We start from the raw sequence: 24367 nt of genomic DNA on the forward strand, positions 1-24367 counted from the left end.
ACGATCTTAAGTAGGGGAGGTGGGTATTCTTGATGTAATGTGGGTACCCTTGATGAAATGTAATGTGACACACAAGACAAAAGAGAATAACAGGAACCCTCTATCATACAAAAGCACCAATCAACAATAGGAAGGAGGATGGGAACAGGGCGGACTAAACTAAACGGAAACAGGGACCAAGAGATAAACGCACACGTACAACAAAACACCTCTACAAGAACTTCTCTCCAAAACACGTAACTTAAGCACACAGCACAGGAAGATGAATCTCCCATAGCAACAACAAACTCCTGTTCAGCACAGTGTCTCCTAAGAACAAGGAAGTAGGGGTTTCACTAGCAAAACAGAGAAGGTCTGGCCAGGTTTTATAGGAAGACTTAACAACCAGATCTAAAGCAGCTGAAATGGAGCTGCATGTTTCTGACCAGCATAGAAAGGGACTTACTAACAAATAACCCTTAACAAAATTTAACTTTCAATAAGTAATATTAAAAATATTTATACCCCCCAAAAAAGGTGAAAGGTGCAACATGCAAGGTATGTTATAAATATATATTCATATATAGAGGGAGAATCCTGAAGGAGAATGTCCGACCATCTGTTCGTGACCTCAAGCTGAAGTACACTTGGGTTATGCAGCAGGGCAATAATACAAAACATGTCAGCAAATTCACCTCTGAATGGCTTAAATAAAAACAAAACTTAAGACATTCGAGTGGCCTAGTCAAAGTCCAGACCTTTATCCCATTGAGATGCCCTTTAACCCCTTAACGACCTTTGACGCATACGCTGCGTCATGAAAGTCGGTGCCAAAACGACCTATGACGCAGCGTATGCGTCATGGAATGATCGCGCTCCTGCAGATCGGGTGAAAGGGTTAACTCCATTTTCACCCGATCTGCAGAGACAGGGGGAGTGGTGCTTCAGCCCAGGGGGGGTGGCTTCACCCCCCCGTGGCTACGATCGCTCTGATTGGCAGTTTCACTTTCAACAGCCAATCAGAGTGATTTGTAATATTTCACCTAAAAAACAGGTGAAATATTACAATCCAGCCATGGCCGATGCTGCAATATCATCGGCCATGGCTGGAAAACCTGAAGTGACCACCCCCCACCCCACCGATCGCCCCCCCAGTGCTCCGGTGCGTGGTCCGGTCCCCTCCGTCCTGTGCTCCGCTGCCCCGTGCTCCTGCCCGCTCCCCCGTCCTGCTGTCCGCTCCCCCCGTCCTCCGATCACCCCCCCTGTGCTCAGATCCACCCCCCCACCACCCCTTCATACTTACCGATCCTCCCGGTGTCCGGCCGTCTCCTCGCTGGGCGCCGCCATCTTCCAAAATGGCGGGCGCATGCTCAGTACGCCCGCCGGCCGGCAGATTCCTTACAGGTACATTTTGATCGCTGTGGTAGGTTCTACCACAGCGATCAAAATAAAAAAAATAATAAATAAACCCCCCCCTTTATCACCCCCATAGATAGGGACAATAATAAAATAAAGAAAATATATATATATTTTTTTTCCACTAGGGTTAGGGTTAGAACTAGGGTTAGGGTTAGAACTAGGGTTAGGGTTACGGGTAGGGTTAGGGTTATGGCATGTGCGGATTTGGCAGCGGATCCGCAGCGGATCGGCCGCGGATCCGCAGCGGATCGGCCGCGGATCCGCAGCGGATCGGCCGCGGATCCGCAGCGGATCGGCCGCGGATCCGCAGCGGATCGGCCGCTGCTCCGCAGCGGATTGGCCGCTGCGAATTCGTAGCAGTTTTCCATCAGGTTTACAGTACCGTGTACACCTATGGAAAACCAAATCCGCTGTGCCCATAATGCGGAAAATTCCGTGCAGAAACGCTGCGTTGTATTTTCCACAGCATGTCAATTCTTTGTGCGGATTCCGCAGCGTTTTACACCTGTTCCTCAATAGGAATCCGCAGGTGAAATCCGCACAAAAAAACACTGGAAATCTGCTGTAAATCCGCAGGTAAAACGCAGTGCCTTTTACTTGCAGATTTTTCAAAAGTCGTGCGGAAAAATCTCACACGAATCCGCTATGTGGGCACATACCCTTAGGGTTAGGGTTGGAATTAGGGCTAGGGTTGGAATTAGGGTTACGGGTGTGTTGGGGTTAGGGTTGTGGTTAGGGGTGTGTTGGGGTTAGGGTTGGGATTAGGGTTATGGCTACAGTTGGGATTAGGGTTAGGGGTGTGTTGGGGTTAGTGTTGAAGTTAGAAATGAGGGGTTTCCACTGTTTAGGCACATCAGGGGTCTCCAAACGCAACATGGCGCCACCATTGATTCCAGCCAATCTTGCATTCAAAAAGTCAAATGGTGCTCCCTCCCTTCCAAGCCCCGACGTGTGCCCAAACAGTGGTTTACCCCCACATTTGGGGTACCAGCGTACTCAGGACAAACTGGGCAACAACTGTTGGGGTCCAATTTCTCCTGTTACCCTTGCAAAAATAAAAAATTACTTGCTAAGACATAATTTTTGAGGAAAGAAGAATGATTTTTTATTTTCACGGCTCTGCGTTGTAAACTTCTGTGAAGCACTTGGGGGTTGAACGTGCTCATCACACATCTAGATAAGTTCCTTGGGGGGTCTAGTTTCCAAAATGGGGTCACTTGTGGGGTGTTTCTACTGTTTAGGCACATCAGGGGCTCTGCAAATGCAACGTGACGCCAGCAGACCATTCCATCAAAGTCTGCATTCCAAAACGTCACTACTTCCCTTCTGAACCCCGACGTGTGCCAAAACAGTGGTTTACCCCCACATATGGGGTATCAGCGTACTCAGGAGAAACTGGACAACAACTTTTGGGGTCCAATTTCTCCTGTTACCCTTGCAAAAATAAAAAATTCTGGGCTAAAAAAATATTTTTGAGGAAAGGAAACACATTTATTATTTTCACGGCTCTGCGTTATAAACTTCTGTGAAGCACTTGGGGGTTCAAAGTGCTCACCACACATCTAGATAAGTTCCTTGGGGGGTCTAGTTTCCAAAATGGAGTCACTTGTGGGGAGTTCCTACTGTTTAGGCACATCAGGGGCTCTGCAAATGCAACGTGACGCCCGCAGAGCATTCCATCAAAGTCTGCATTCCAAAACGTCACTACTTCCCTTCCGAGCCCCGGCATGTGCCCAAACAGTGGTTTACCCCCACATATGGGGTATCAGCGTACTCAGGAGAAACTGGACAACAACTTTTGGGGTCCAATTTCTCCTGTTACCCTTGCAAAAATAAAAAATTCTGGGCTAAAAAAATATTTTTGAGGAAAGGAAACACATTTATTATTTTCACGGCTTTGCGTTATAAACTTCTGCGAAGCACTTGGGGGTTCAAAGTGCTCACCACACATCTAGATTAGTTCCTTGGGAGGTCTAGTTTCCAAAATGGGGTCACTTGTTAGGGAGCTCCAATGTTTAGGCACACAGGGGCTCTCCAAACGTGACATGGTGTCCGTTAATGATTGGAGCTAATTTTCCATTCAAAAAGCCAAATGGCGTGCCTTCCCTTCCGAGCCCTACCGTGTGCCCAAACAGTGGTTTACCCCCACATATGGGGTATCATCGTACTCAGGACAAACTGGACAACAACATTTGGGGTCCAATTTCTCCTATTACCCTTGGAAAATTAAAAAATCCTGGGCTAAAAATCATTTTTGAGGAAAGAAAAATTATTTTTTATTTTCACGGCTCTGCGTTATAAACTTCTGTGAAGCATCTGGGGGTTATAAGTGCTCACTATGCATCTAGATAAGTTCCTTGGGGGGTCTAGTTTCCAAAATGGGGTCACGTGTAGGGGAGCTCCAATGTTTAGGCACACAGGGGCTCTCCAAACGCGACATGGTGTTCGCTAACGATTGGAGCTAATTTTCCATTCAAAAAGTCAAATGGCACGCCTCCCCTTCCGAGCCTTGCCGTGCACCCAAACAGTGGTTTACCCCCACATATGAGGTATCAACATACTCAGCAGAAATTGCCCAACAAATTTTAGGATCCATTTTATCCTGTTGCCCATGTGAAAATGAAAAAATTGAGGCTAAAAGAAATTTTGTGTGAAAAAAATCGGTATTAGTCTTACCGGTAATTATGTTTCCAGGAGTCCATACTGACAGCACCATGGAGGACGTCTCCCCTCCTCCTTGCTGGGACAGGAAACACACGAGAGTTTAAATATCCGGTACCACCCCTCACTCCTCAGTGTTGTAACAAGGACCAACTCATGGAATGATGCAAATAAAACTTTTAATGAATAAACCATATAACAAATAGTATATAGGCACACAAACTGATTAAACCAAAGACAGAATGGGGGGGAAGTACCGGTGCTGTCAGTATGGACTCCTGGAAACATAATTACCGGTAAGACTAATACCGATTTTCCAGGACGTCCCTCCTGACAGCACCATGGAGAGTACCAAAGACCCTCCTTAGGGTGGGATTACTGCTTGGAGGACTTTCCTCCCGAAAGCCGTGTGCTGACTGGACATAACATCGAGTTTATAATGTCTACAGAATGTGTCAGCCCTGGCCCATGTAGCCGCTTTACAGATTTGTTCTACTGAGGCTCCTGCGTGCTCTGCCCAGGAGGCAGATACTCCCCGTGTAGAATGGGCTTTAAGACCTACCGGAGGTGACATGCCTTCTGACTGATAGGCTTCTGAGATCACATCCGTGATCCAACGTGCAATTGAGGCTTTAGACGCCTTCTTACCCCTGTTTTTACCCCCAAATAGAATAAAAAGATTTGGGTCTATACGCCAAGAGTTTGTAGCTTTAAGATAGTCCAGGACTCCCTGTCTGACATCCAGGGAATGAAGGACTCTCTCTTTCTCGTTAGAAGGGTTATTACAAAAGGACGGAAGTATTATTGCCTGGTTCCTATTTTTGATAGAGGCTACCTTTGGGATAAATGAGGGATCTAATTTTAAGATTAGACTATCATCCCTGATCTGGAGATAGGGATCCCTTGTACATAAGGCCGGAATTTCTCCAACCCTCCTGGCCGTAGTGACAGCTACTAGGAAAGCCGTTTTCCGGGTGCGGATAGAAATGGGCATGTCATCCCCCATAGCGTAAGCGCCTTTACACAGGGCCCTAAGGACTAAGTTAAGATCCCATGATGGTAATAGCTGCCTAATGGTAGGATGCATTCGTTGAGTGGCCCGAATGAACCTTATTATCCATGGGTGAGATGCCAACGGGTAGTCCAGAAATGAGCTTAGTGCAGAAATCTGGACTTTTAATGTGCTGGGACGGAGACCCAGGCTGAATCCCTTTTGAAGGAAGTCCAGAATACGGGGAATGTCCGGAGATCCTGATACAACGTCGGATCTGCCACCTTCTAGACAAAAACGTTTCCAGATTTTCTGGTAGATCGCTGAAGTAACAGGTTTTCTACTACTCTGGATAGTAGTTATGACCTGATCAGATAGTCCCTTTGATTTCAGGATGTCCCTTTCAGGATCCAGGCTGAAAGACGAAGTCTGCTGGGGTCTGGATGGTATACTGGACCCTGGTGGATGACTCTCCCCTTGATCGGCAGCTCGACGGGATGGTCGACTGCTAAGCTCCCCAGTATGGGAAACCAGCTTCTTCTTGTCCAGAACGGGACAATCAGGATGACCTTTGCTTGATCCTCCTTGATCTTCCGTAGGACCGCTGGAATTAATGCCAGGGGAGGGAACGCGTATGAGAGAGGCTGGTTCCACTGCTGGCTCAGTGCATCTATCCCTTCTGGGAGATCCGCGGGGTTCAGAGAAAAGAATCTTGGGGTCTTCGCGTTTCTTCTGTTTGCGAATAAATCGATATTGGGGGTTCCCCATCTGTGACATAATGTCTGGAAGATACTCTGTTCCAATTCCCACTCTGTTGGGTGCAGATCCCTTCTGCTTAGATAATCTGCTACTATATTTTGAGAGCCTTCTAGGTGGATAGCCGTTATTGATAATACTGTTTCTTCTGCCCATTTGAAGATAGTCTCTGCCAGATCCTGCAGTGGCTGATATCTTGGGCCTCCTTGATGGTTCAGAAATGCGACCGTTGTTATATTGTCGGAGAAGATTCTTACGTGATGATCTGAGAGTGTAAGCTGATTGTGTCTTAGTGCTTGCCAGACGGCATATAGCTCTTTGAAATTGGAAGATCTGCTTCTGATGCTTGCTGGCCACCTGCCTTGCAGGATTCTGCCCTGTAGATGTGCTCCCCATCCCCAAGCGCTGGCGTCCGTGGTAACAACCACGTAGGGGGAGGTAATCCATAGGACACCCACCTTTAGATTTTTGGTATGTGTCCACCAGTGAAGAGACTTCCGTGTTAAGATTGACACCTTTAGCGGAGCCTCTAAGGAAGACTGCCGACGATCCCATACTGACAAGATCTGCCTCTGCAGGTGTCTGGAGTGGCTTTGTGCCCACCTGACGCATGGTATACAAGCTGTCATTAGCCCGAGAACTTTCATCGCCATTCTTATGGTGACTCGATGTTCCAATAGGTACTTGACCTGCGTCTGGATCGTCTCTCGTCTGACATCTGGCAAAAAGGACGTTCTTAATTTGGAATCCAGACATACACCCAGGAAAGTTTTCCTCCGTTCTGGTAGTAAATCGGACTTCTGCCAATTTAGTACCCATCCCAGATGTTCCATTACTGCAATTGTTCGAGTTCTGTGAGCCACCAAACGATCTACTGAATCTGCCACGAGAAGGAAGTCGTCCAGATACGGAATTATTATAATGCCTTGACTTCGCAGGAAGGCCACCATTTCTGATACAAGCTTTGTAAAAATGCGAGGAGCTGAAGCCAGTCCGAACGGGAGGCCCTGGAACTGATAATGGAAGGTCCCTGATGGTAGTGCTACTGCAAACCTCAGCAGCTTCTGAGATGAAGGATGTACTGGAACCTGGTAGTAGGCCTTCTTTAGGTCGATAGTACACATGACCGCATTCTGGTTTATGAGCTGAACAGCTGATCGAATGGATTCCATTCGAAACCGTTTGTATCTCACCCAGGCATTCAAAGGCTTTAGATTTATTATGGTGCGAGTGTCGCCCGACGGCCTTGTGATAGTAAATAGGGAGGAGTAGTGCCCTCTTCCTATCTCTGACTGGGGAACCGGGATTATTACCTCTGTCCTGAGCATGACCTGTAAGTCTTTTAGTATGGCCGACTCTGCCGTGACTATAGTAGGAGCAATGTATCTTTCTGGGGGAGGTGAGTAAAGCTCTATGCTGTATCCGTCTGATACAGTCCTGCGAACCCACTGGCTCTGAGTAATCTGAGCCCAGTTTTCTGCAAACCCCCGCAGTCTTCCCCCAATGTTGGTGGCGTCATTGTGGCTTATTTCTAGTGGATGGACTAAAGAAAAAGCCTTTGTTTCTGCTACTCTGTCCACGGGAGCCTCTGTAGGATCCTCTGCTGGACCGACCTTGACCTCTTGTATCGAACTGCCTCTTGGAGAAAAAGTTTCTCCGAAAGGGCTGAGGTCTTTTGGGTTTATCCTCCGGAAACCCTTTCTTTTGTCAGATGCTGACTCAAGGATAGAGTCTAGAGCTGGTCCAAACACCCTCTGTCCCGAAAATGGAATAGAGCAGAGTTTGGACTTGGATACATTGTCACCAGACCAGGATCTCAACCATACTGCCCGCCGAGCTGCATTAGACAGAGAGCTGTTACGAGCTGAAAATCTGACTGACTCTGCAGTCATGTCTGAAAGGAATGCCATAGCGGACTTCATGATAGGAAGGGAATGCAAAATATCAGATCTAGGGGTCTTATCAGCTAATTGCTCTTCCAACTGCCCCATCCACAAATACATAGACCTGGCCACCGAGGTGGCTGCTATGTTTGTTCGAATCAGGGCCGCAGATGCCTCCCAGGCCCTTTTCAGGAGAATGTCCGCCTTCCTGTCCATAGGATCACGAAGACTGGAGGAGTCTTCAAATGGTATAGCCGTTTTCTTGGTGACTTTAGCCACGGGAACGTCAATTTTAGGGACCTCCTCCCATAATTTAGCTTCCTCAAGATTGAATGGCAAACGGCCTTTAAAGTCACGTGAGAGAACCAAACGACGCTCGGCCTCTTTCCACTCTTCCAGGATCATAGCTTTAATATGTTCACTTATAGGAAACACAGTCTGATTCCGAGCTACTAGTCCCCCGAACATTAAATCCTGCCTGGACTGTGGTTTGGAGGTGTCTTCAATCTGCATCGTGTTTCGTACTGCCAGTACGAGTTCATTCGTTTCTTCAGACTGGAAGAGATACTTCCTGTTCTGATCATGGCTTCCTGCAGGAATTTCTCCCTCCTCTTCTGATGGGGAATCCCTGAGTTCGGAACCTTCATCAGAAGAACACTCTGGCTCCCCCTGGGGTTCTTCCCGTCTAGCACGCTTGCGACCCATTATAGGACTGGACGGGCGAGACTGTGCGAGGCTGGATATAGAAGCCTGAACCTCCTCCCGAATTAGGGACCTCATCTCGGATAGCAGAGACGACTGCTCGTCCTTCATGACCTTAGAAGTACAGGCTGTACATAGGGTCTTGCCATGGGAATCTGGGAGCTTTACGTGGCATACGGGACATCTTATGCTCTTAGCCGTGGCCTTCCCAGATTTTTTAGCCGTAGCAGGGGGAGCAGCGGGGTTTCCCTTATCCTATACAACATAAGATAGGGAGTAATAGGCTAGATGGTGTGCGGTATTTTATGATGTAGGGGTATACTGCCACAGGCAGACTTACCCCTTCCTCTTCCACTCGGTCTTCCATATTCCGGTTCTGAGGTATACCGTGCACCGCCGTCCGAAGCTGAACGCTACCCACAGCGACCGCTTCAGTACAGCGTTCTCCACCGTGGAGCGTTTGAATTCCCCGCTCCTAGAACGCCACCGGAAGTGACGTTTTTCGCCGGCTCTGACGAAACCGGAAGTGACGCGGCTCTTTAGCTCAGGAAGTGCCGGCCAGCTGTAACGACTCCCGCACCACGCCTGTAGCCTGGGGACCTGCTGGGATCGCTGCCGCGTCGAGAACCGAGAGCCCCCCACCGGGAGGAGCGGTTCAATCCCGGAGCTTAGTCCCGCTCCGGGCCTTTGGGGTAGAGGGACTCCCGACTGGGGAGTTTCGACCCTGAGCCACTGACAGGGGGAAGGATCTGGATAACCGCACGATCCCCCTGAGCTCGGTAAGCATGCTGCTTCTCTTCGTGTGTCCCTCCGTGCAGGGACAGGAAAAACACTGAGGAGTGAGGGGTGGTACCGGATATTTAAACTCTCGTGTGTTTCCTGTCCCAGCAAGGAGGAGGGGAGACGTCCTCCATGGTGCTGTCAGGAGGGACGTCCTGGAAAAAGTACTTTTTCATTTTTACGGATCAATTTGTGAAGCACCTGAGAGTTTAAAGTGCTCACTATGCTTCTAGATAAGTTCCTTGGGGGGTCTACTTTCCAAAATGGGGTCACTTGTGGGAGCGCTCCAATGTTTAGGCACACGGGGGCTCTCCAAACGTGACATGGTCTCTGCTAGCGATGGAGATCATTTTTCATTCAAAAAGTCAAATGGCGCTCCTTCCCTTCCGAGCCTTACCATGTGCCCAAACAGTGGTTTACCCCCACATGTGAGGTATCAGTGTACTCAGGAGAAATTGTCCAACAAATTTTAGGATCCATTTTATCCTGTTGCCCATGTGAAAATGAAAAAATTGAGGCTAAAATAATTTTTTTGTGAAAAAAAAGTACTGTTTCATTTTTACGGATCAATTTGTGAAGCACCTGGGGGTTTAAAGTGCTCACTATGCTTCTAGATAAGTTCCTTGGGGGGTCTAGTTTCCAAAATGGGGTCAATTGTGGGGGAGCTCCAATGTTTAGGCACACGGGGGCTCTCCAAACGCGACATGGTGTCCGCTAAAGATTGGAGCCAATTTTTCATTCAAAAAGTCAAATGGCACTCCTTTCCTTCCAAGCCCTGCCGTATGCCCAAACAGTGGTTTACCCCCACATATGAGGTATCAGCGTACTCAGGACAAATTGGACAACATCGTTCGTGGTCCAGTTTTTCCTTTTACCCTTGGGAAAATAAAAAAATTGTTGCTAAAATATCATTTTTGTGACTAAAAAGTTAAATGTTCATTTTTTCCTTCCATGTTGCTTCTGCTGCTGTGAAACACCTGAAGGGTTAATAAACTTCTTGAATGTGGTTTTGAGCACCTTGAGGGGTGCAGTTTTTAGAATGGTGTCACTTTGGGGTATTTTCAGCCATATAGAACCCTCAAACTGACTTCAAATGTGAGGTGGTCCCTAAAAAAATGGTTTTGTAAATTTTGTTGTAAAAATGAGAAATCACTGGTCAAATTTTAACCCTTATAACTTCCTAGCAAAAAAAAAATTTGTTTCCAAAATTGTGCTGATGTAAAGTAGACATGTGAGAAATGTTATTTATTAACTGTTTTGTGTCACATACCTCTCTGGTTTAACAGAATAAAAATTAAAAATGTGAAAATTGCGAAATTTTCAACATTTTCGCCAAATTTCCGTTTTTTTCACAAATAAACTCAGAAATTATCGACCTAAATTTACCACTATCATGAAGCCCAATATGTCACGAAAAAACAATCTGAGAATCGCTAGGATCCGTTGAAGCGTTCCTGAGTTATTACCTCATAAAGGGACACTGGTCAGAATTGCAAAAAACGGCAAGGTCATTAAGGCCAAAATAGGCTGGGTCATGAAGGGGTTAAAGTTCATGCTCAGAAACCCTCCAATGTGGCTGAATTACAACAATTCTGCAAAGATGAGTGGGCCAAAATTCCGTCAGAGTGGCGAGTGGGAAGACAGTGGCGCGCATAGCATGTGGTCGCTAACTCTCAGCAGCTCCAGAGTTTGCGCACATAGGATATGAACGTACACCCAGATTCAGTGTGCATACCCGGAAAGCTGAGTGAGTGCGCAAGCGCGGGACGTAGGGAGCAGTGAAGGGAAGTAATTATAATGCGATGGGCATGGAGAATTTGAAAAAGGCATTTGATTGCCATTGACTGAAAAACTAGAGATGACACTCTTAGAACTGAAACAAAAAGATATGTGGGGCAATCAAAGTATAAAAAGTGATTTTTGCGATAAATACTAGGAAATTTTGCTTGAGATAAACATGTTAGTGATGCAATGTGCATCCCCAGGACAACATTGGGGGCAGTTTAACAGCAAAAAAGGATGTGATAGGTTTCTTTTAATAACTGGGATTTTTTTTGTTTTTTTTAACCCCCGAGCAATTTTGAAATCTGCAACATGTCAAATTTAATTTGCAGTAACTAGACTTGAAATAGATGAGAAACATCCTCAGATAACCGTATAAGCGTCTTTATTGCATTTCTGCAGCAGAAGAGGAAAAATGCATGAAAAACGCATATGACTATCGATAACATTTTTTCAAAGCCAAGTAACAGGAAGTTTCCAAAACAAAGCAATCTTATGTATATATAAAAAAAAAAACACCCACGATAAAACCGCATGTAAAAAAATGCACTCAAAAACGCAATAAAATAAAATGCAAGTAAACTAATTTAGCCAATTAGTGCAGAAAAACGCACCAAATACTCATCTTGTGAACTTAGTCTTACAAATCTTACAGGGGTGTTATGTTGTTAAATTTGTATACGTACAAAGCATGAAAATAAGCAAGTGTGCAATGGACTTGAGCGTTCCATCTGCTTTAAGGCCCCGTCTCACTAAGCGATTTACCAACGATCACGACCAGCGATACGACCTGGCCGTGATCGTTGGTAAGTCGTTGTGTGGTCGCTGGGGAGCTGTCACACAGACCGCTCTCTCCAGCGACCAACGATGCCGAAGTTCCCCTGCAGCACCCGGGTAACCAGGGTAAACATCGGGTTACTAAGCGCAGGGCCGCGCTTAGTAACCCGATGTTTACCCTGGTTACCAAAAAAAACAAACAGTACATACTCGCCTTTCGGTGTCCGTCAGGTCCCTTGCCGTCTGCTTCCTGCTCTGACTGAGCCGCCGTACAGTGAGAGCAGAGCGCAGCGGTGACGTCACTGCTGTGCTCTCACTTCTCACTGTACGGCGGCTCAGTCAGTGAGAGCAGGAAGCAGACGGCAAGGGACCTGGACACCGAAAGGCGAGTATGTACTGTTTGTTTTTTTTTACATTTACGCTGGTAACCAGGGTAAACATCGGGTTACTAAGCGCGGCCCTGCGCTTAGTAACCCGATGTTTACCCTGGTTACCAGTGAAGACATCGCTGGATCGGTGTCACACACACCGATTCAGCGATGTCAGCGGGGCCTTAACGACCAAAAAAAGGTCCAGGCCATTCCGACACGACCAGCGATCTCGCAGCAGGGGCCTGATCGCTGGTACGTGTCACACATAGCGAGATCGCTATGGAGGTCGCTGTTGCGTCACAAAACTTGTGACTCAGCAGCGATCTCGCTAGCGATCTCGCTATGTGAGACGGGGCCTTTAATCTCACAAAGTGTTCCAATGTTCGGTTATCTCTATATGTAAATATAGTGATTGCTAGAGACCAGCAGATCAAGCAAAATTTGAATTATTCTGTTAGTTTGTTTTTTCCCGGGAAATTTGATTCATGGAGAAGTTATCCTCTGAATTTAAAGTCCCTTATTATACTCTTGGTTCTCTCCAATCCCCACAGCATAATAAATGTAATATGTAAAAAATAAATGGATATACTCACCGCACTGCTGACCTCTATGGCCCCTCCGTTACCTGTCCAACCTTGCCACATCTTCATATCCCCCCATTGCTGGAGATGGATATTCATGTCTCCTGCACTGTGCCAGGACTTCCAGGTGTCATGATGTGCTGCAGGTCCCAGTGTATGTCGTGACATCAGGACGATAAGCTCCCAAGCCTTGCACAGAACCCTCCAAAGCGCAATGACAGCCAGAAGTCCGGGACTGTGAAAAGACACGGATTCCATTGCAAGTAGCGGGAGATCTGAAAATGCAGCAGAGACTGGACAGGTGGCGTTGAGGAGTGGCGGGTCTGGAAAGGTCAGAAGTGAGGTGTGTAAAGACATTTTCTAACTTTTGGATGGCCCATTAGGGTTCAGAAAAAATGGTGGCCCGCATATGCCATTTTGCTGAATTTGCACAGAAGCGAATTACAAAAAAGAAAATCCACATTTTGGCAAATGTGGATTTTTGTAAAATTCAATTCCACTCAAAATTATTTTCACATCACTACTGATAAGTGTAGACTCCAGAATGACCATAGCCGAAGAAAACTGACCATATCTGTCACTACTAAAGGGAATGCATGCCCATGCAACCAGGAAGTAAGGAGATTGAAGAGCCGTGAGCTGCTCAAGAGACAACTTGAGAATACCCCGGTAACCATATCAAAAAAAGTAGTACTATCCCTCACAGGGGTCACTGCACAGGGTTCTGGGGATCTTTTCATCCCCCTCCATAATGAGTTTACCTCTATGGCCAATTTCATATGACAATGCAATAAATTTAATTGTTCATCTAGAAGAATATATAAAACACACTTACAGGTTTATACATATATCTGTAGCTTTGTATTCTCTGAAGGTCCTGGACAAATAATTCGTCAGCTTTCCAAGCTTCATAAGCAGGTAACGCATTTCCCACTGGCCCCATATCTTGGACAAACATGACACTTCTTTGAGATGGGTTACTGTCTTGAACAGCAGCTTGGCTGCTCCAAGAGATTTGCTCTGCTTGTGTGGAACTTTCATGGAACATTCGAAAGCTTATGAGATCTAAATTCGCACCTTCAGGACACTGGACACCTTGACTCCTCTGTCTCAAGGAAATGTCTGCCTGAGTTCCAATATTCTTGTTGATTTGTACAGTATTGGTGGCAGTATGTTTCACTTTTGGAATACTGTATGCACTGCAGGACACATCAGCATATTTAATTACTTCAAGTATAGATTTTCCAGCCTTTTTTCTAGTGTCCTGAGTAGGTCGGAGATTCACTGCAGTCGTTTGTGCAGTTAATTCATAAGATACAGGTGGGACTCCATGACATAGGACCTCAGGTGAGATTGCCGACTGTGGCTGGTGATCAATAGACTGGAATGTGTGTGACTGTAGTCCAATGGACTGACCTGAAGAACCTGTCTGGACTGTGGATGATTGGAGCCTACCTGACTGTGTCTGTAGTCCACTAAGCTGGTAAAGTTGTGGCTTCAATCCAATGGTCTGAACAGAAGTGCTTCCCTGGACTGCAGATGGCGGAATTCTGCCCAGCTGGAATAACTGAGGTTGCAGGCTCCCGGCTTGACTTGTGGTAGGCTTAGCTCCAGCTGGCAAACTTGTCAAGGACTGAAGACCGTCTGTCGGAATAATGGGCAGGTGAAGACCATTGGTTTGAAGTATGGATAGATTATTTCCAAGCGGTACTACATTAAGCCCTGCTCCACGTAATGCAGTGACAGGCTGCCCTGCAGCCAGGATCAAATAAGATTGAAGACCACCAAGCTGTAAGATGGAAGGCTGCTGACCAGCACCTGGCCCTACAGGTGGCTGATTATCAGGTTTTTGTGTTCCAGTCGCCGACTCTTCATTGCTTTGCGATTCAGAAGACTGATTTTCACCAAGTTTTTCCATAGTGCATAAAGGATTATATTCTGAATAAAATAAAACATGTTCAGAGTCAGATAATAATGCATTAAATCAACGTACAGTGTCACAGATGACATTCTGGATATGACAAAACTAATTAAAAAGAAAAGTGTTACTTTTCCCCAGGATGGTCACACAGGGGCCTATTTCCACCTCCAAAACAGGTGGAATTGTACATCATGATGCGCTATTGGACTGCAAAAGGCCCATATATTTTTCTTGCACATGGGCTCTTTTCGGTCAGTGTCTGCCAGTGGCGCTAGTAAGAGACACCAACCATGTGAAATATATCCATAAGGCTGCATTTCCCTGACGGATATCAGCGTCCTTCTAGGCTCCACTTGGGTGGTATGCGTCAGCAATTCTTTTCACTGTATAAAGGATCTACTGCACTCTTTATCGACGACCACCAAATAAAGCATACCTATTGCTTTTATACAGGCGAGTTTAATGTGTAATGTGTATAGATATCAGGAAGTTTATCTGCCCTATATGGCTGACTTAAGACTCCTATCTTACATGATAATCTCAGCCACAGCATGCACTTAGCATTACCTGCTCAATGATGGCCTCCTAAAGGAGTTCTCCAGACATGCTCTCCTGACTTTTAGGATAGGCCATCAGTGATTGATGAGGGTCCAACTCTCAGAGAAATAAAAGGGGCTGTGGTGCCATCATCAGTATTGTGTGGCCTTTATTATTTAGGCAGGCAGAAACCAATACATAAAAAGGAATTTCCATCATTTTGATACTGATAATCTAACTTTTGAATTGATCATCAAAATCAGATTGGTGGGGATCGAACACTTGACAGCAAAACAAAGCGTCTGGTTGCAGAGACCAGAAGCAAGCAGTGCATGTAGGTAGGGCAGTGCCACAGCTCAGCAACACTATTTTATGCAGTTCCTAGCAGTGGCCACTAAACAGTGTGACACAGCGGTGGCGATCTGCTACATGCAATGCTCGCTATTGGTCTCTGCAACCAGCTGATTGGTGGGGGTTCTGCACCATGATCAATCTTATATTGATAATCGATAAGGCATCAATATTAAAACAGAGGGAAACCTTTTTAAAGCGGTGCCAAAATCAGCAGATCGCATTATACAGTAGGTTGCTTAAAAAAAAAAAAAAAAAAAAAAATTGTTTCTAGAGAAAGTAGTTTGATTTTGCAAGTGTAACTATTTAAATGCAAGGTATACAATATTTAATATAGTTAAATCCAGAAATATTTGACATAATCTTTGTGGTTTGGGCTCTATATGAGACTACAAGTGCTTCTCACTAAATTAGAATATCATCAAAATGCTAATTTATTTCAGTTCTTCAATTGAAAAAGTGAAACTATATAGAGTCATTACACAAAGTGATCTATTTCAAGTGTTTATTTCTGTTATTGCGATGATTATGGCTTACAGCCAATGAAAACCCAGAAGTCATTATCTCAGACTGGATAACAATTTATTATACATTGGTTACATACAGTGGGCAAGGAAAGTATTCAGACCCTTTTAAATTTGTCACTCTGTTTCATTGCAGCCATCTGGTAAATTCAAAAAAGCTCATTTGTTTTCTCATTAATGTACACTCTGCACCCCATCTTGGCAAAAAAAAAAATATATATATAGTGATTTTTGCAAATTTATTAAAACAGAAAAACTGAAATATCACATGGTCATAAGAATTTAGACTAGTGATGAGCGAATATACTCGGTACTCGAGATTTCCCGAGCACGCTCCGGTGTCCGAGTATTTGTAAGTGCTCGGAGATTTAGTTTTCAGCGCCGCAGCTGAATGATTTACATCTGTTAGCCAGCATAAGTACATGTGGGGGTTTCCTGGTTGCTAGGGAATCCCTACATGTACTTATGCTGGCTAACACATGTAAATCATTCAAGTACATGTGGGGGTTTCCTGATTGCTTGGGAATCCCCACATGTACTTATGCTGGCTAACAGATGTAAATCATTCAGCTGTGGCAATAAAAACTAAATTTCCGAGCACTAAAAAATACTCGTTTTTATTGCCACAGCTGAATGATTTACATCTGTTAGCCAGCATAAGTACATGTGGGGATTCCCTAGCAACCAGGAAACCCCCACATGTACTTACGCTGGCTAACAGATGTAAATCATTCAGCTGCGGCGCTGAAAACTAAATCTCCGAGCACTAAAAAAATACTCGAAGGACACCGGAGTGTGCTCGGGAAATCTCGAGTACCGAGTATATTCGCTCATCACTAATTCAGACCCTTTGCTCAGTATTGAGTAGAAGTACCCTTTTGAGCTCGTACAGCCAAGAGTCTTCTTGGGAATGATTCAACAAGTTTTTCACACCTGGATTTGGGGATCCTCTGCCATTCTTCCTTGCAGATCCTGTCCAGTTTTGTCAGGTTGGATGGTGAATGTTGGTGGACAGCCATTTTCAGGTCTCTCCAGAGATGCTCAATTGGGATTAGGTCAGGGCTCTGCCTGAGCCAGTCAAGAATGGTCACAGAGTTGTTCTGAAGCCACTCCTTTGTTATTTTAGCTGTGTGCTTAGGGTCATTGTCTTGTTGGAAGGTGAACCTTCGGCCAAATGTGAGGTCCACAGCACTCTGGAAGAGGTTTTCATCCAGGATGTCTCTATACTTGGCCGCATTCATGTTTCTTTCAATGGTAACCAGTCGTCCTTCTCCCTGCAGCTAAAAAACACCCCCATGGCATGATGCTGCCACCACCTTATTTCACTGTTGGGATTGTATTGGGCAGGTGATGCGCAGTGTCTGGTTTTCTCCACACATACCGCTTACAATTATCACCAAAAAGTTTTATCTTGGTCTCATCAGACCAGAGAATCTTATTTCTCATAGTCTGGGGTCCTTCATGTGCTTTTTTGTTAGCAAAATCTATGCGGGCTTTCATACGTCTTGCAATTAGGAGAGGCTTCCATCGGGCCACTCTGCCATAAAAACCTGACTGGTGGAGGGCTGCAGTGATAGTTAACTTTGTCGAACTTTCTCCCATCTCCCTACTGCATCTCTGGAGCTCAGCCACAGAGATCTTGGGGCTCTTCTTTACCTCTCTCACCAAGGCTCTTCTCCCACGATAGCTCAGTTTGGCTGGACTTCTGGTGGTCCCAAACTACTTCCATTTAAGGATTATGGAGGCCACTGTGCTCTTAGGAACCTTGAGTACTAGAGAAAATTTGCTGTAACCTTGGCCAGATCTGTGCCTTTCCACAATTCTGTCTCTGAGCTCCTTGGCCTGTTCCTTTGACCTCATGATTCTCATTTGGTCTGACATGCACTGTGAGGTCTTATATAGACAGGTGTGTGCCTTTCCAAATCAAGTCCTATCAGTTTAATTAAACACAGCTGGACTCAAATGAAGGAGTAGAACCATCTCAAGGAGGATCATAAGGAAATGGACAGCATGTGACTTAAATAGGAGTGTCTGAGCAAAGGGTCTGAATACTTATGACCATGTGATATTTCAGTTTTTCTATTTTATTAAATTTGCAAAAATTTCTGCATTTTGTTTTCAGTCAAGATGGGCTGCAGAGTGTACATTAATGTGGATATTAAAAAATTAACTTTTTTGAATTTACCAAATGGCTGCAATGAAACAAAGAGTGAAAAATTTAAAGGGGTCTGAATACTTTCCATTCCTACTATATATATATATGCACAATCGTTACAACACAAAAAAAATATATATAATAATCCATGTAAATCATATTTATCTCTCCTATTTGGTGTACTTGAAATATACTAAGTGCGGTAAAAGAATCCTGATGCACATACATGTGTCATGCTTTACTAGTTGTGGACCGATCAAAGAATTAAAACATTCGGGCAGTCTGCATTTTTCATTACAGTGACATTTTAAAATATCATTGCAGATTAATCACATGCAGGAGCGAGAAGCTGACTGTTAGACACAGCCAGACTTCCCATAGAGAGGAAGAAATGGTTTATTACATCCCTGCCTTCCAAATCACAGGGATTATAGGATAAATAGTGCAAACATCGCTTCCTCTCCTGGACCCAACAGTAATGTGGGAGGGAGCAGAAGCTGCTGGGTCCTAAAAGAACCAGATTAGCTCTGCTCTGCCGCCAGAAGGCTGATTTTGCAGGTAATACCCCAGCCACAGGGGAGAAATATATTGACACACACACATTGTTGAAGGTTTTCAATGAACTTATCTGGGGCACAATGTGTGAAGTAAATGGAATCTAAGGAAGAAAAAAAAAAAAAAAAAATTTGATGCACCTAATCCAAATTGCTATTTACTAGCACCACCCACATTCTAGGTAAAAAAGTGTCCAATATATTAAAGTAATGGTTAAAGAAAACGAACAAAACTGTGGTACCGATTGCAGAAAAAAAAGGGATACATAAAAGTAAAAAAAAAAAATCACCACCTCGACTGACAAAAGATTCTTTATTTTCAGTCTCAGCCAATCAAAGAGATTTATTTTTTCTCTTGTAACGTACTTCAGTAGCTCTCATATGTGAAGACACAGGTCTTGGGTATTTCTGCAGACTGCAGCCTGTCCCGACAGGTTTAGGAAAGGCTGCGGTTTGAATTACATAGAAAGAGTTCATTTTATTACATTCTTGGAGAATTCCCTAGGGCTACAAATGCATTTTAGTGGTCAGAAATATATAAACAAACAAAACAGACAAAAGCAAATATCATTTGAATATTCAAATGAGTCAAAAAAAAATTGCTTAAAATCGTATATACAAAATCAACTGGAAATTGTACCTGATCAGGAATGAGGGGGAGAGAGGGATCATGGCCGGTCTTGAACTGGTTACAGGGTTTCTGCAGAAATTTAAAAAAAAAAAAAAAAAAAACCTCAAGGAGATGTCTTTAAAATTATTTAGGAATTTATTTATAATTAGCGAATCCCCATAGTTTCGTCTAGGGGCATCATCACGATAGATAATTAAAATGCACGCCGCCTGGTTACACGCATAGAAACCTGTCCTAGAACATTAGGACAGGTGCCTGTGAGCATGCGAAATAGAAATCTCTAATGAACTGACCTGGAGATAATTATATATATATCTCGAGTACTAGATCAGAAAGTCAGGGTGCACAGCAGTGTGACCAGCCTCTTCTTACCTCAGCATATCTATTATCTCCAGTATTAGATAAGACAGATGGGGTGGATAGCTATGTTAGCTGCCTCTTCTTACCTCAGCATCCCTGATATTTCCAGTATCCAGTATTAGATCAGACAGATGGGGTGGATAGTGTGAGCAGTCTCTTCTTACCTCAGCACCTCTATTATCTCCAGTATTAGATCAGACAGATGGGGTAGATAGTAGTGTGAGCAGTCTCTTCTTACCTCAGCACCTCTATTATCTCCAGTATTAGATCAGACAGATGGGGTAGATAGTAGTGTGAGCAGTCTCTTCTTACCTCAGCATTCCTGGTATTTCCAGTATTAGATCAGACAGACGGGGTAGATAGTAGTGTGAGCAGTCTCTTCTTACCTCAGCATTCCTGGTATTTCCAGTATTAGATCAGACAGATGGGGTAGATAGTAGTGTGAGCAGTCTCTTCTTACCTCAGCATCCCTGGTATTTCCAGTATTAGATCAGACAGACGGGGTAGATAGTAGTGTGAGCAGTCTCTTCTTACCTCAGCATTCCTGGTATTTCCAGTATTAGATCAGACAGATGGGGTAGATAGTAGTGTGAGCAGTCTCTTCTTACCTCAGCATTCCTGGTATTTCCAGTATTAGATCAGACAGATGGGATGGATAGCAGTGTTAGCAGCCTCTTCTTACCTCAGCACCTCTATTATCTCCAGTATTAGATCAGACGGGGTGAAAAGCAATGTGAGCAGTCTCTTCTTACCTCAGCATCCCTGTATCTCCAGTATTAGATCAGACAGATGGGGTGGATAGCAGTGTGAGCAGTGTCTTCTCACCCCAGCATCCCTGGTATCTCCAGTACTAGGCAAGACATTTGGGGTGTATAGCAGTGTAAGCAGTCTCTTCTTACCTCAGCACCTCTGGTATCTCCAGGATTAAATCAGACAGATGGGGTAGATAGTGTGAGGTGCCTCGTCTTACCTCAGCATCCCTTGTATTTGCAGTATTAGATTAGCAACTCAGGGTGTACAGCAGTGTGAGCAGCCTCTTCTCACCTCAGAACCTCTGGTATCACCAGTATTAGATCAGACAGATGGGGTGAATAGTAGTGTGAGCTGCCTCTTCTCACCTCATCCCCACTGGTATAATCAGATGGACAGGGTGGACGGCAGTGTTAACTGCCTCTTCTTACCTCAAGAACCTTGGCATCTTCAATATTACATTAAAATATCCATTGGAAGGCCATTTTCCTACACATGAAGGAAGGGATAAGCTTCCTATTGCACATGCTCACAAGTACATATCCTAACATTCTATGACATTTCTGTCAATGTAACAAGGTGACAGCTATTTTAATTCTATTGTGATTACCTTCCTAGATAAAACAATTGTGATATGCTAAATGTGTTTAGGAATCTACTTATAATGACAAACTGACATTCAAAATTGTAAAGAAGGGTTTTTAATTTCAGCAATCTAAAGAAATGCATGTGAGACATTTCAGTCTAATAAAAAAGGCCTTTCAGAGATAAGAAAGCAAGCTGAAGGAGAAGCTATCCCCCTATATGTTGTGTGCAAAGTTTTCCTTATATTAGATACTTGGTTGACACCTAACTTGACCATTCCGATTGCTACTGCATGCTGTGTATCCACACAAGGTCATTTCATTATGCATTGAGAACCCCTTTAGGGTTGTGATTTACGTTGATCATTTTTAGGCTTTATTGTTCTCAACACTTTCCACTATGTAATGAATAAAGATTTATAACTGGAATATTTCATTCAGTGATATCTAGGATGTGGGATTTTAGTGTTCCCTTTATTTTTTTGAGCAGTGCGGGGGTGATTATATATATATATATATATATATATATATATATATATATATATATATATATATATATATATATATATATATATATACACACAGACCAAAAGTTTGGACACACCTCATTTAAAGATTTTTCTGTATTTTCATGACTATGAAAATTGTACATTCACACTGAAGGCATCAAAACTATGAATTAACACATGTGGAATTATATACTTAACAAAAAAGTGTGAAACAACTGAAATTATGTCTTATATTCTAGGTTCTTCAAAGTAGCCACCTTTTGCTTTGATGAATGCTTTGCAGCAAATATCTAATATAAAGAAAACTTTGCACACAACATATAGGGGGATAGCTTCTCCTTCAGCTTGTTTTATCTCTGAAAGGCCTTTTGATTAGACCAAACGTGTCACATGCATTTCTTTAGATTGCTGAAATTAAAAACCCTTCTCTACAATTTTGCCACCGCTACAGGGCACACTGAAAAGCGAGGCTAAGTGCCAGAATTGGTGCATCTTAGAGATGCGCCTTTTTTGGGGCGGCTGAGAGCTGATGTTTTCAGCCTGGGGGGACCAGTATCCATGACCCCTTCCTAGGCTATTATTATCAGCCTGCAGCTGTCTGCATGGCCTTTGCTGGTTATTAATTACAGGGGGATCCCAAAATCTTTTTTTTAATAGCCAGTAAAGGCTAATTATACAGATGTGAGCTGATATTAATAGCCTGGGAAGCTCTATGGGTCTTACCCCTTTCTGAGGCTATAAACATCTGCTCCCAGCTGTTAGCTTTCCCTCTGCTGGTTAAGAAAATTATGCGAGAGCCGACGCTATTTTTTTTTCTGAAAAATCATCTTTTAATAATTATTAAATACATGTACAGTAAGCTGCACACACACTGTACTAATTGTATATGCCACTGACACCTAAATGTCCATGTGTACTTACTTTATGTAATCTATCTAGTCTAACCTGTCTGTGTGAATTTAGTGTACGCGGCAGATGAATTGCCGGCTTTTAAAAGGATATGTGTGTGTAAAAATCAGACAGCACTCACATGGTCTGAATGCAGTGCAATTTTGTTCTCGCACCCATAGACTTGCATTGGCGAGTTTCAGATGATATACGGGTACAATCGCAGCATTCGGCAATTTCACTCGCACGCCGAGTGCGCCTGAGAAAATATACGCTGATGGGAGCTGCCCCATAGATTAACACTGGTCCGAGAGCTATGTGATGCTTTCTCACATAACACTCGTCCGTATCATACGCTAGTGTGACCCCGGCCTTACTCACAATCTCACAGTGACAGAATCTTTTCTACCGAAACCTGTCAGTGATTACTTGTTTCCATGGCAACGGGAGGTAGTTTTGTCTGGTACGAACATTCCAGGTCAGATATTGATCAGTGCCGCCTCGCCTACATGTGGAGATTAGATGGACAAGGGTGGCGGTTACCCATAGCAACCAATACGGTAATTTACTTATGTAAACAAAATGCAAGAGCTGGCGTCTTCTTGGTGGCTCCGCTCTCCAGATGTTGTGCCTCCAGGGACCAGGTGTGCCGACCTGTGCTACTCCCCACACAGCCTCTAACAGGGAACGCTTCTCCGCTGTTGCATCTAGTAAAGATCACTGATCACCAAGACTCCCCTCCTACCACTTCCAGTGAGGCTGGCAGCCCAGGCATGGAGGACAACACCACTGCTACCTACGCTTCCTGCACATGTCCTCGGTGCGAGGTGCCTGCAGCCGCCCGGCAGTAGGTGCCCCAGAGTGTGCGCTCCTCACCTCCAAGCGGTCCCAGGGAGAGCGCGACCCTCCAAGTCCGGAGATGCAAAATTGTAGCGAAATGAAGGACCTTTCAAGACGTCATGACCACGTGATCAACCGCACACATAGGTGGAGTCCCACAGGACCACCTGACTATACACGTGGTCAGTCACATGTGTGGGAGGAGTCACGTAAAATGTTACTTTGTCCTACGTGATAAGTCACAGGTGTGGGAGGAGTCAATCATTACCATGTGATCACGTGTGGGAGGAGTCAGGCTCCCGCTGTGATACAGTTCAGTAGCACTGTCTCCGTTCTTCTGCCCCCTGGTGGTGGTGCCTGACCCCAGCGCACACAGGGCACGTCTACATGTACAGGAATCTTGTAGTGCGATGTTAGCAAGCGCCAGCCATAAGGGAGCAGCGCTGAAGCTGTTGTCTAGGCTGTGTGCAGATAGGAGGCAGTTCCCCAGCTCTGCGATATTCGGCAGACAACACTCAGGCCCCTAGTCATACACCAGCCTTACTAATGGGCGAGCAGGACTAAGACACGCCGAACTCATTATCACAGGTGTGTGCCTCACCACAACTCCATGCACGGACTAGAGGAACATTTCTGGCGCTGGCGCTTTTGGCAACATTGACAGGGGGGTGTCACACCCCGACCCAGCTCAGCCTAGTTCGGTGCAGCTACTTCAACACATCAAACGTCGCTGTGCATTGCACAAAAATGTTGTAACTAGTGTTGAGCATTCCGATACCGCAAGTATCGGGTATCGGCCGATACTTGCGGTATCGGAATTCCGATACCGGTATTCCGATACTTGCCGCGTATCGGATACCGGAATCGGAAGTTCCCAGATTCAAACTGCACAAATTCATCCAATGAGAATGATTCCAAGTGTGGGCACATCCTGTTTAGCATGGAGGGCATGAAACTACTGGCAAGGCTGTGATTGGCTGCTGAAATGATGTCATGCTGCAGTTTAAAAGTCGCTGGCGCCATTTTGCGCTCACTGCTGTGAATTCAGTTAGTGACAGGACGCTGTTTGCTGACTGAGGGC

General features: G+C 44.7%; 1 protein-coding gene across 1 annotated transcript in view; it reads right to left on the minus strand.

The window, feature by feature from the left end:
- Positions 1-23471, minus strand: part of LOC143767893 (uncharacterized) — an 88512-nt gene extending 65041 nt beyond the window's left edge. The window contains exons 1-3 of the mRNA XM_077256414.1: positions 23323-23471; positions 19365-19424; positions 13518-14620 (exon numbers count right to left, since the gene is read on the minus strand). Of these exons, the coding sequence (XP_077112529.1) occupies positions 13518-14600 (1083 nt within the window). The 5' untranslated portion in view covers positions 14601-14620; positions 19365-19424; positions 23323-23471. The remainder of the gene's footprint in view (positions 1-13517; positions 14621-19364; positions 19425-23322) is intronic.
- Between the last annotated feature and the right edge of the window lie 896 nt (positions 23472-24367).

This window comes from Ranitomeya variabilis, chromosome 4 (assembly GCF_051348905.1).
Source record: "Ranitomeya variabilis isolate aRanVar5 chromosome 4, aRanVar5.hap1, whole genome shotgun sequence".
Classification (NCBI taxonomy): domain Eukaryota; kingdom Metazoa; phylum Chordata; class Amphibia; order Anura; family Dendrobatidae; genus Ranitomeya; species Ranitomeya variabilis.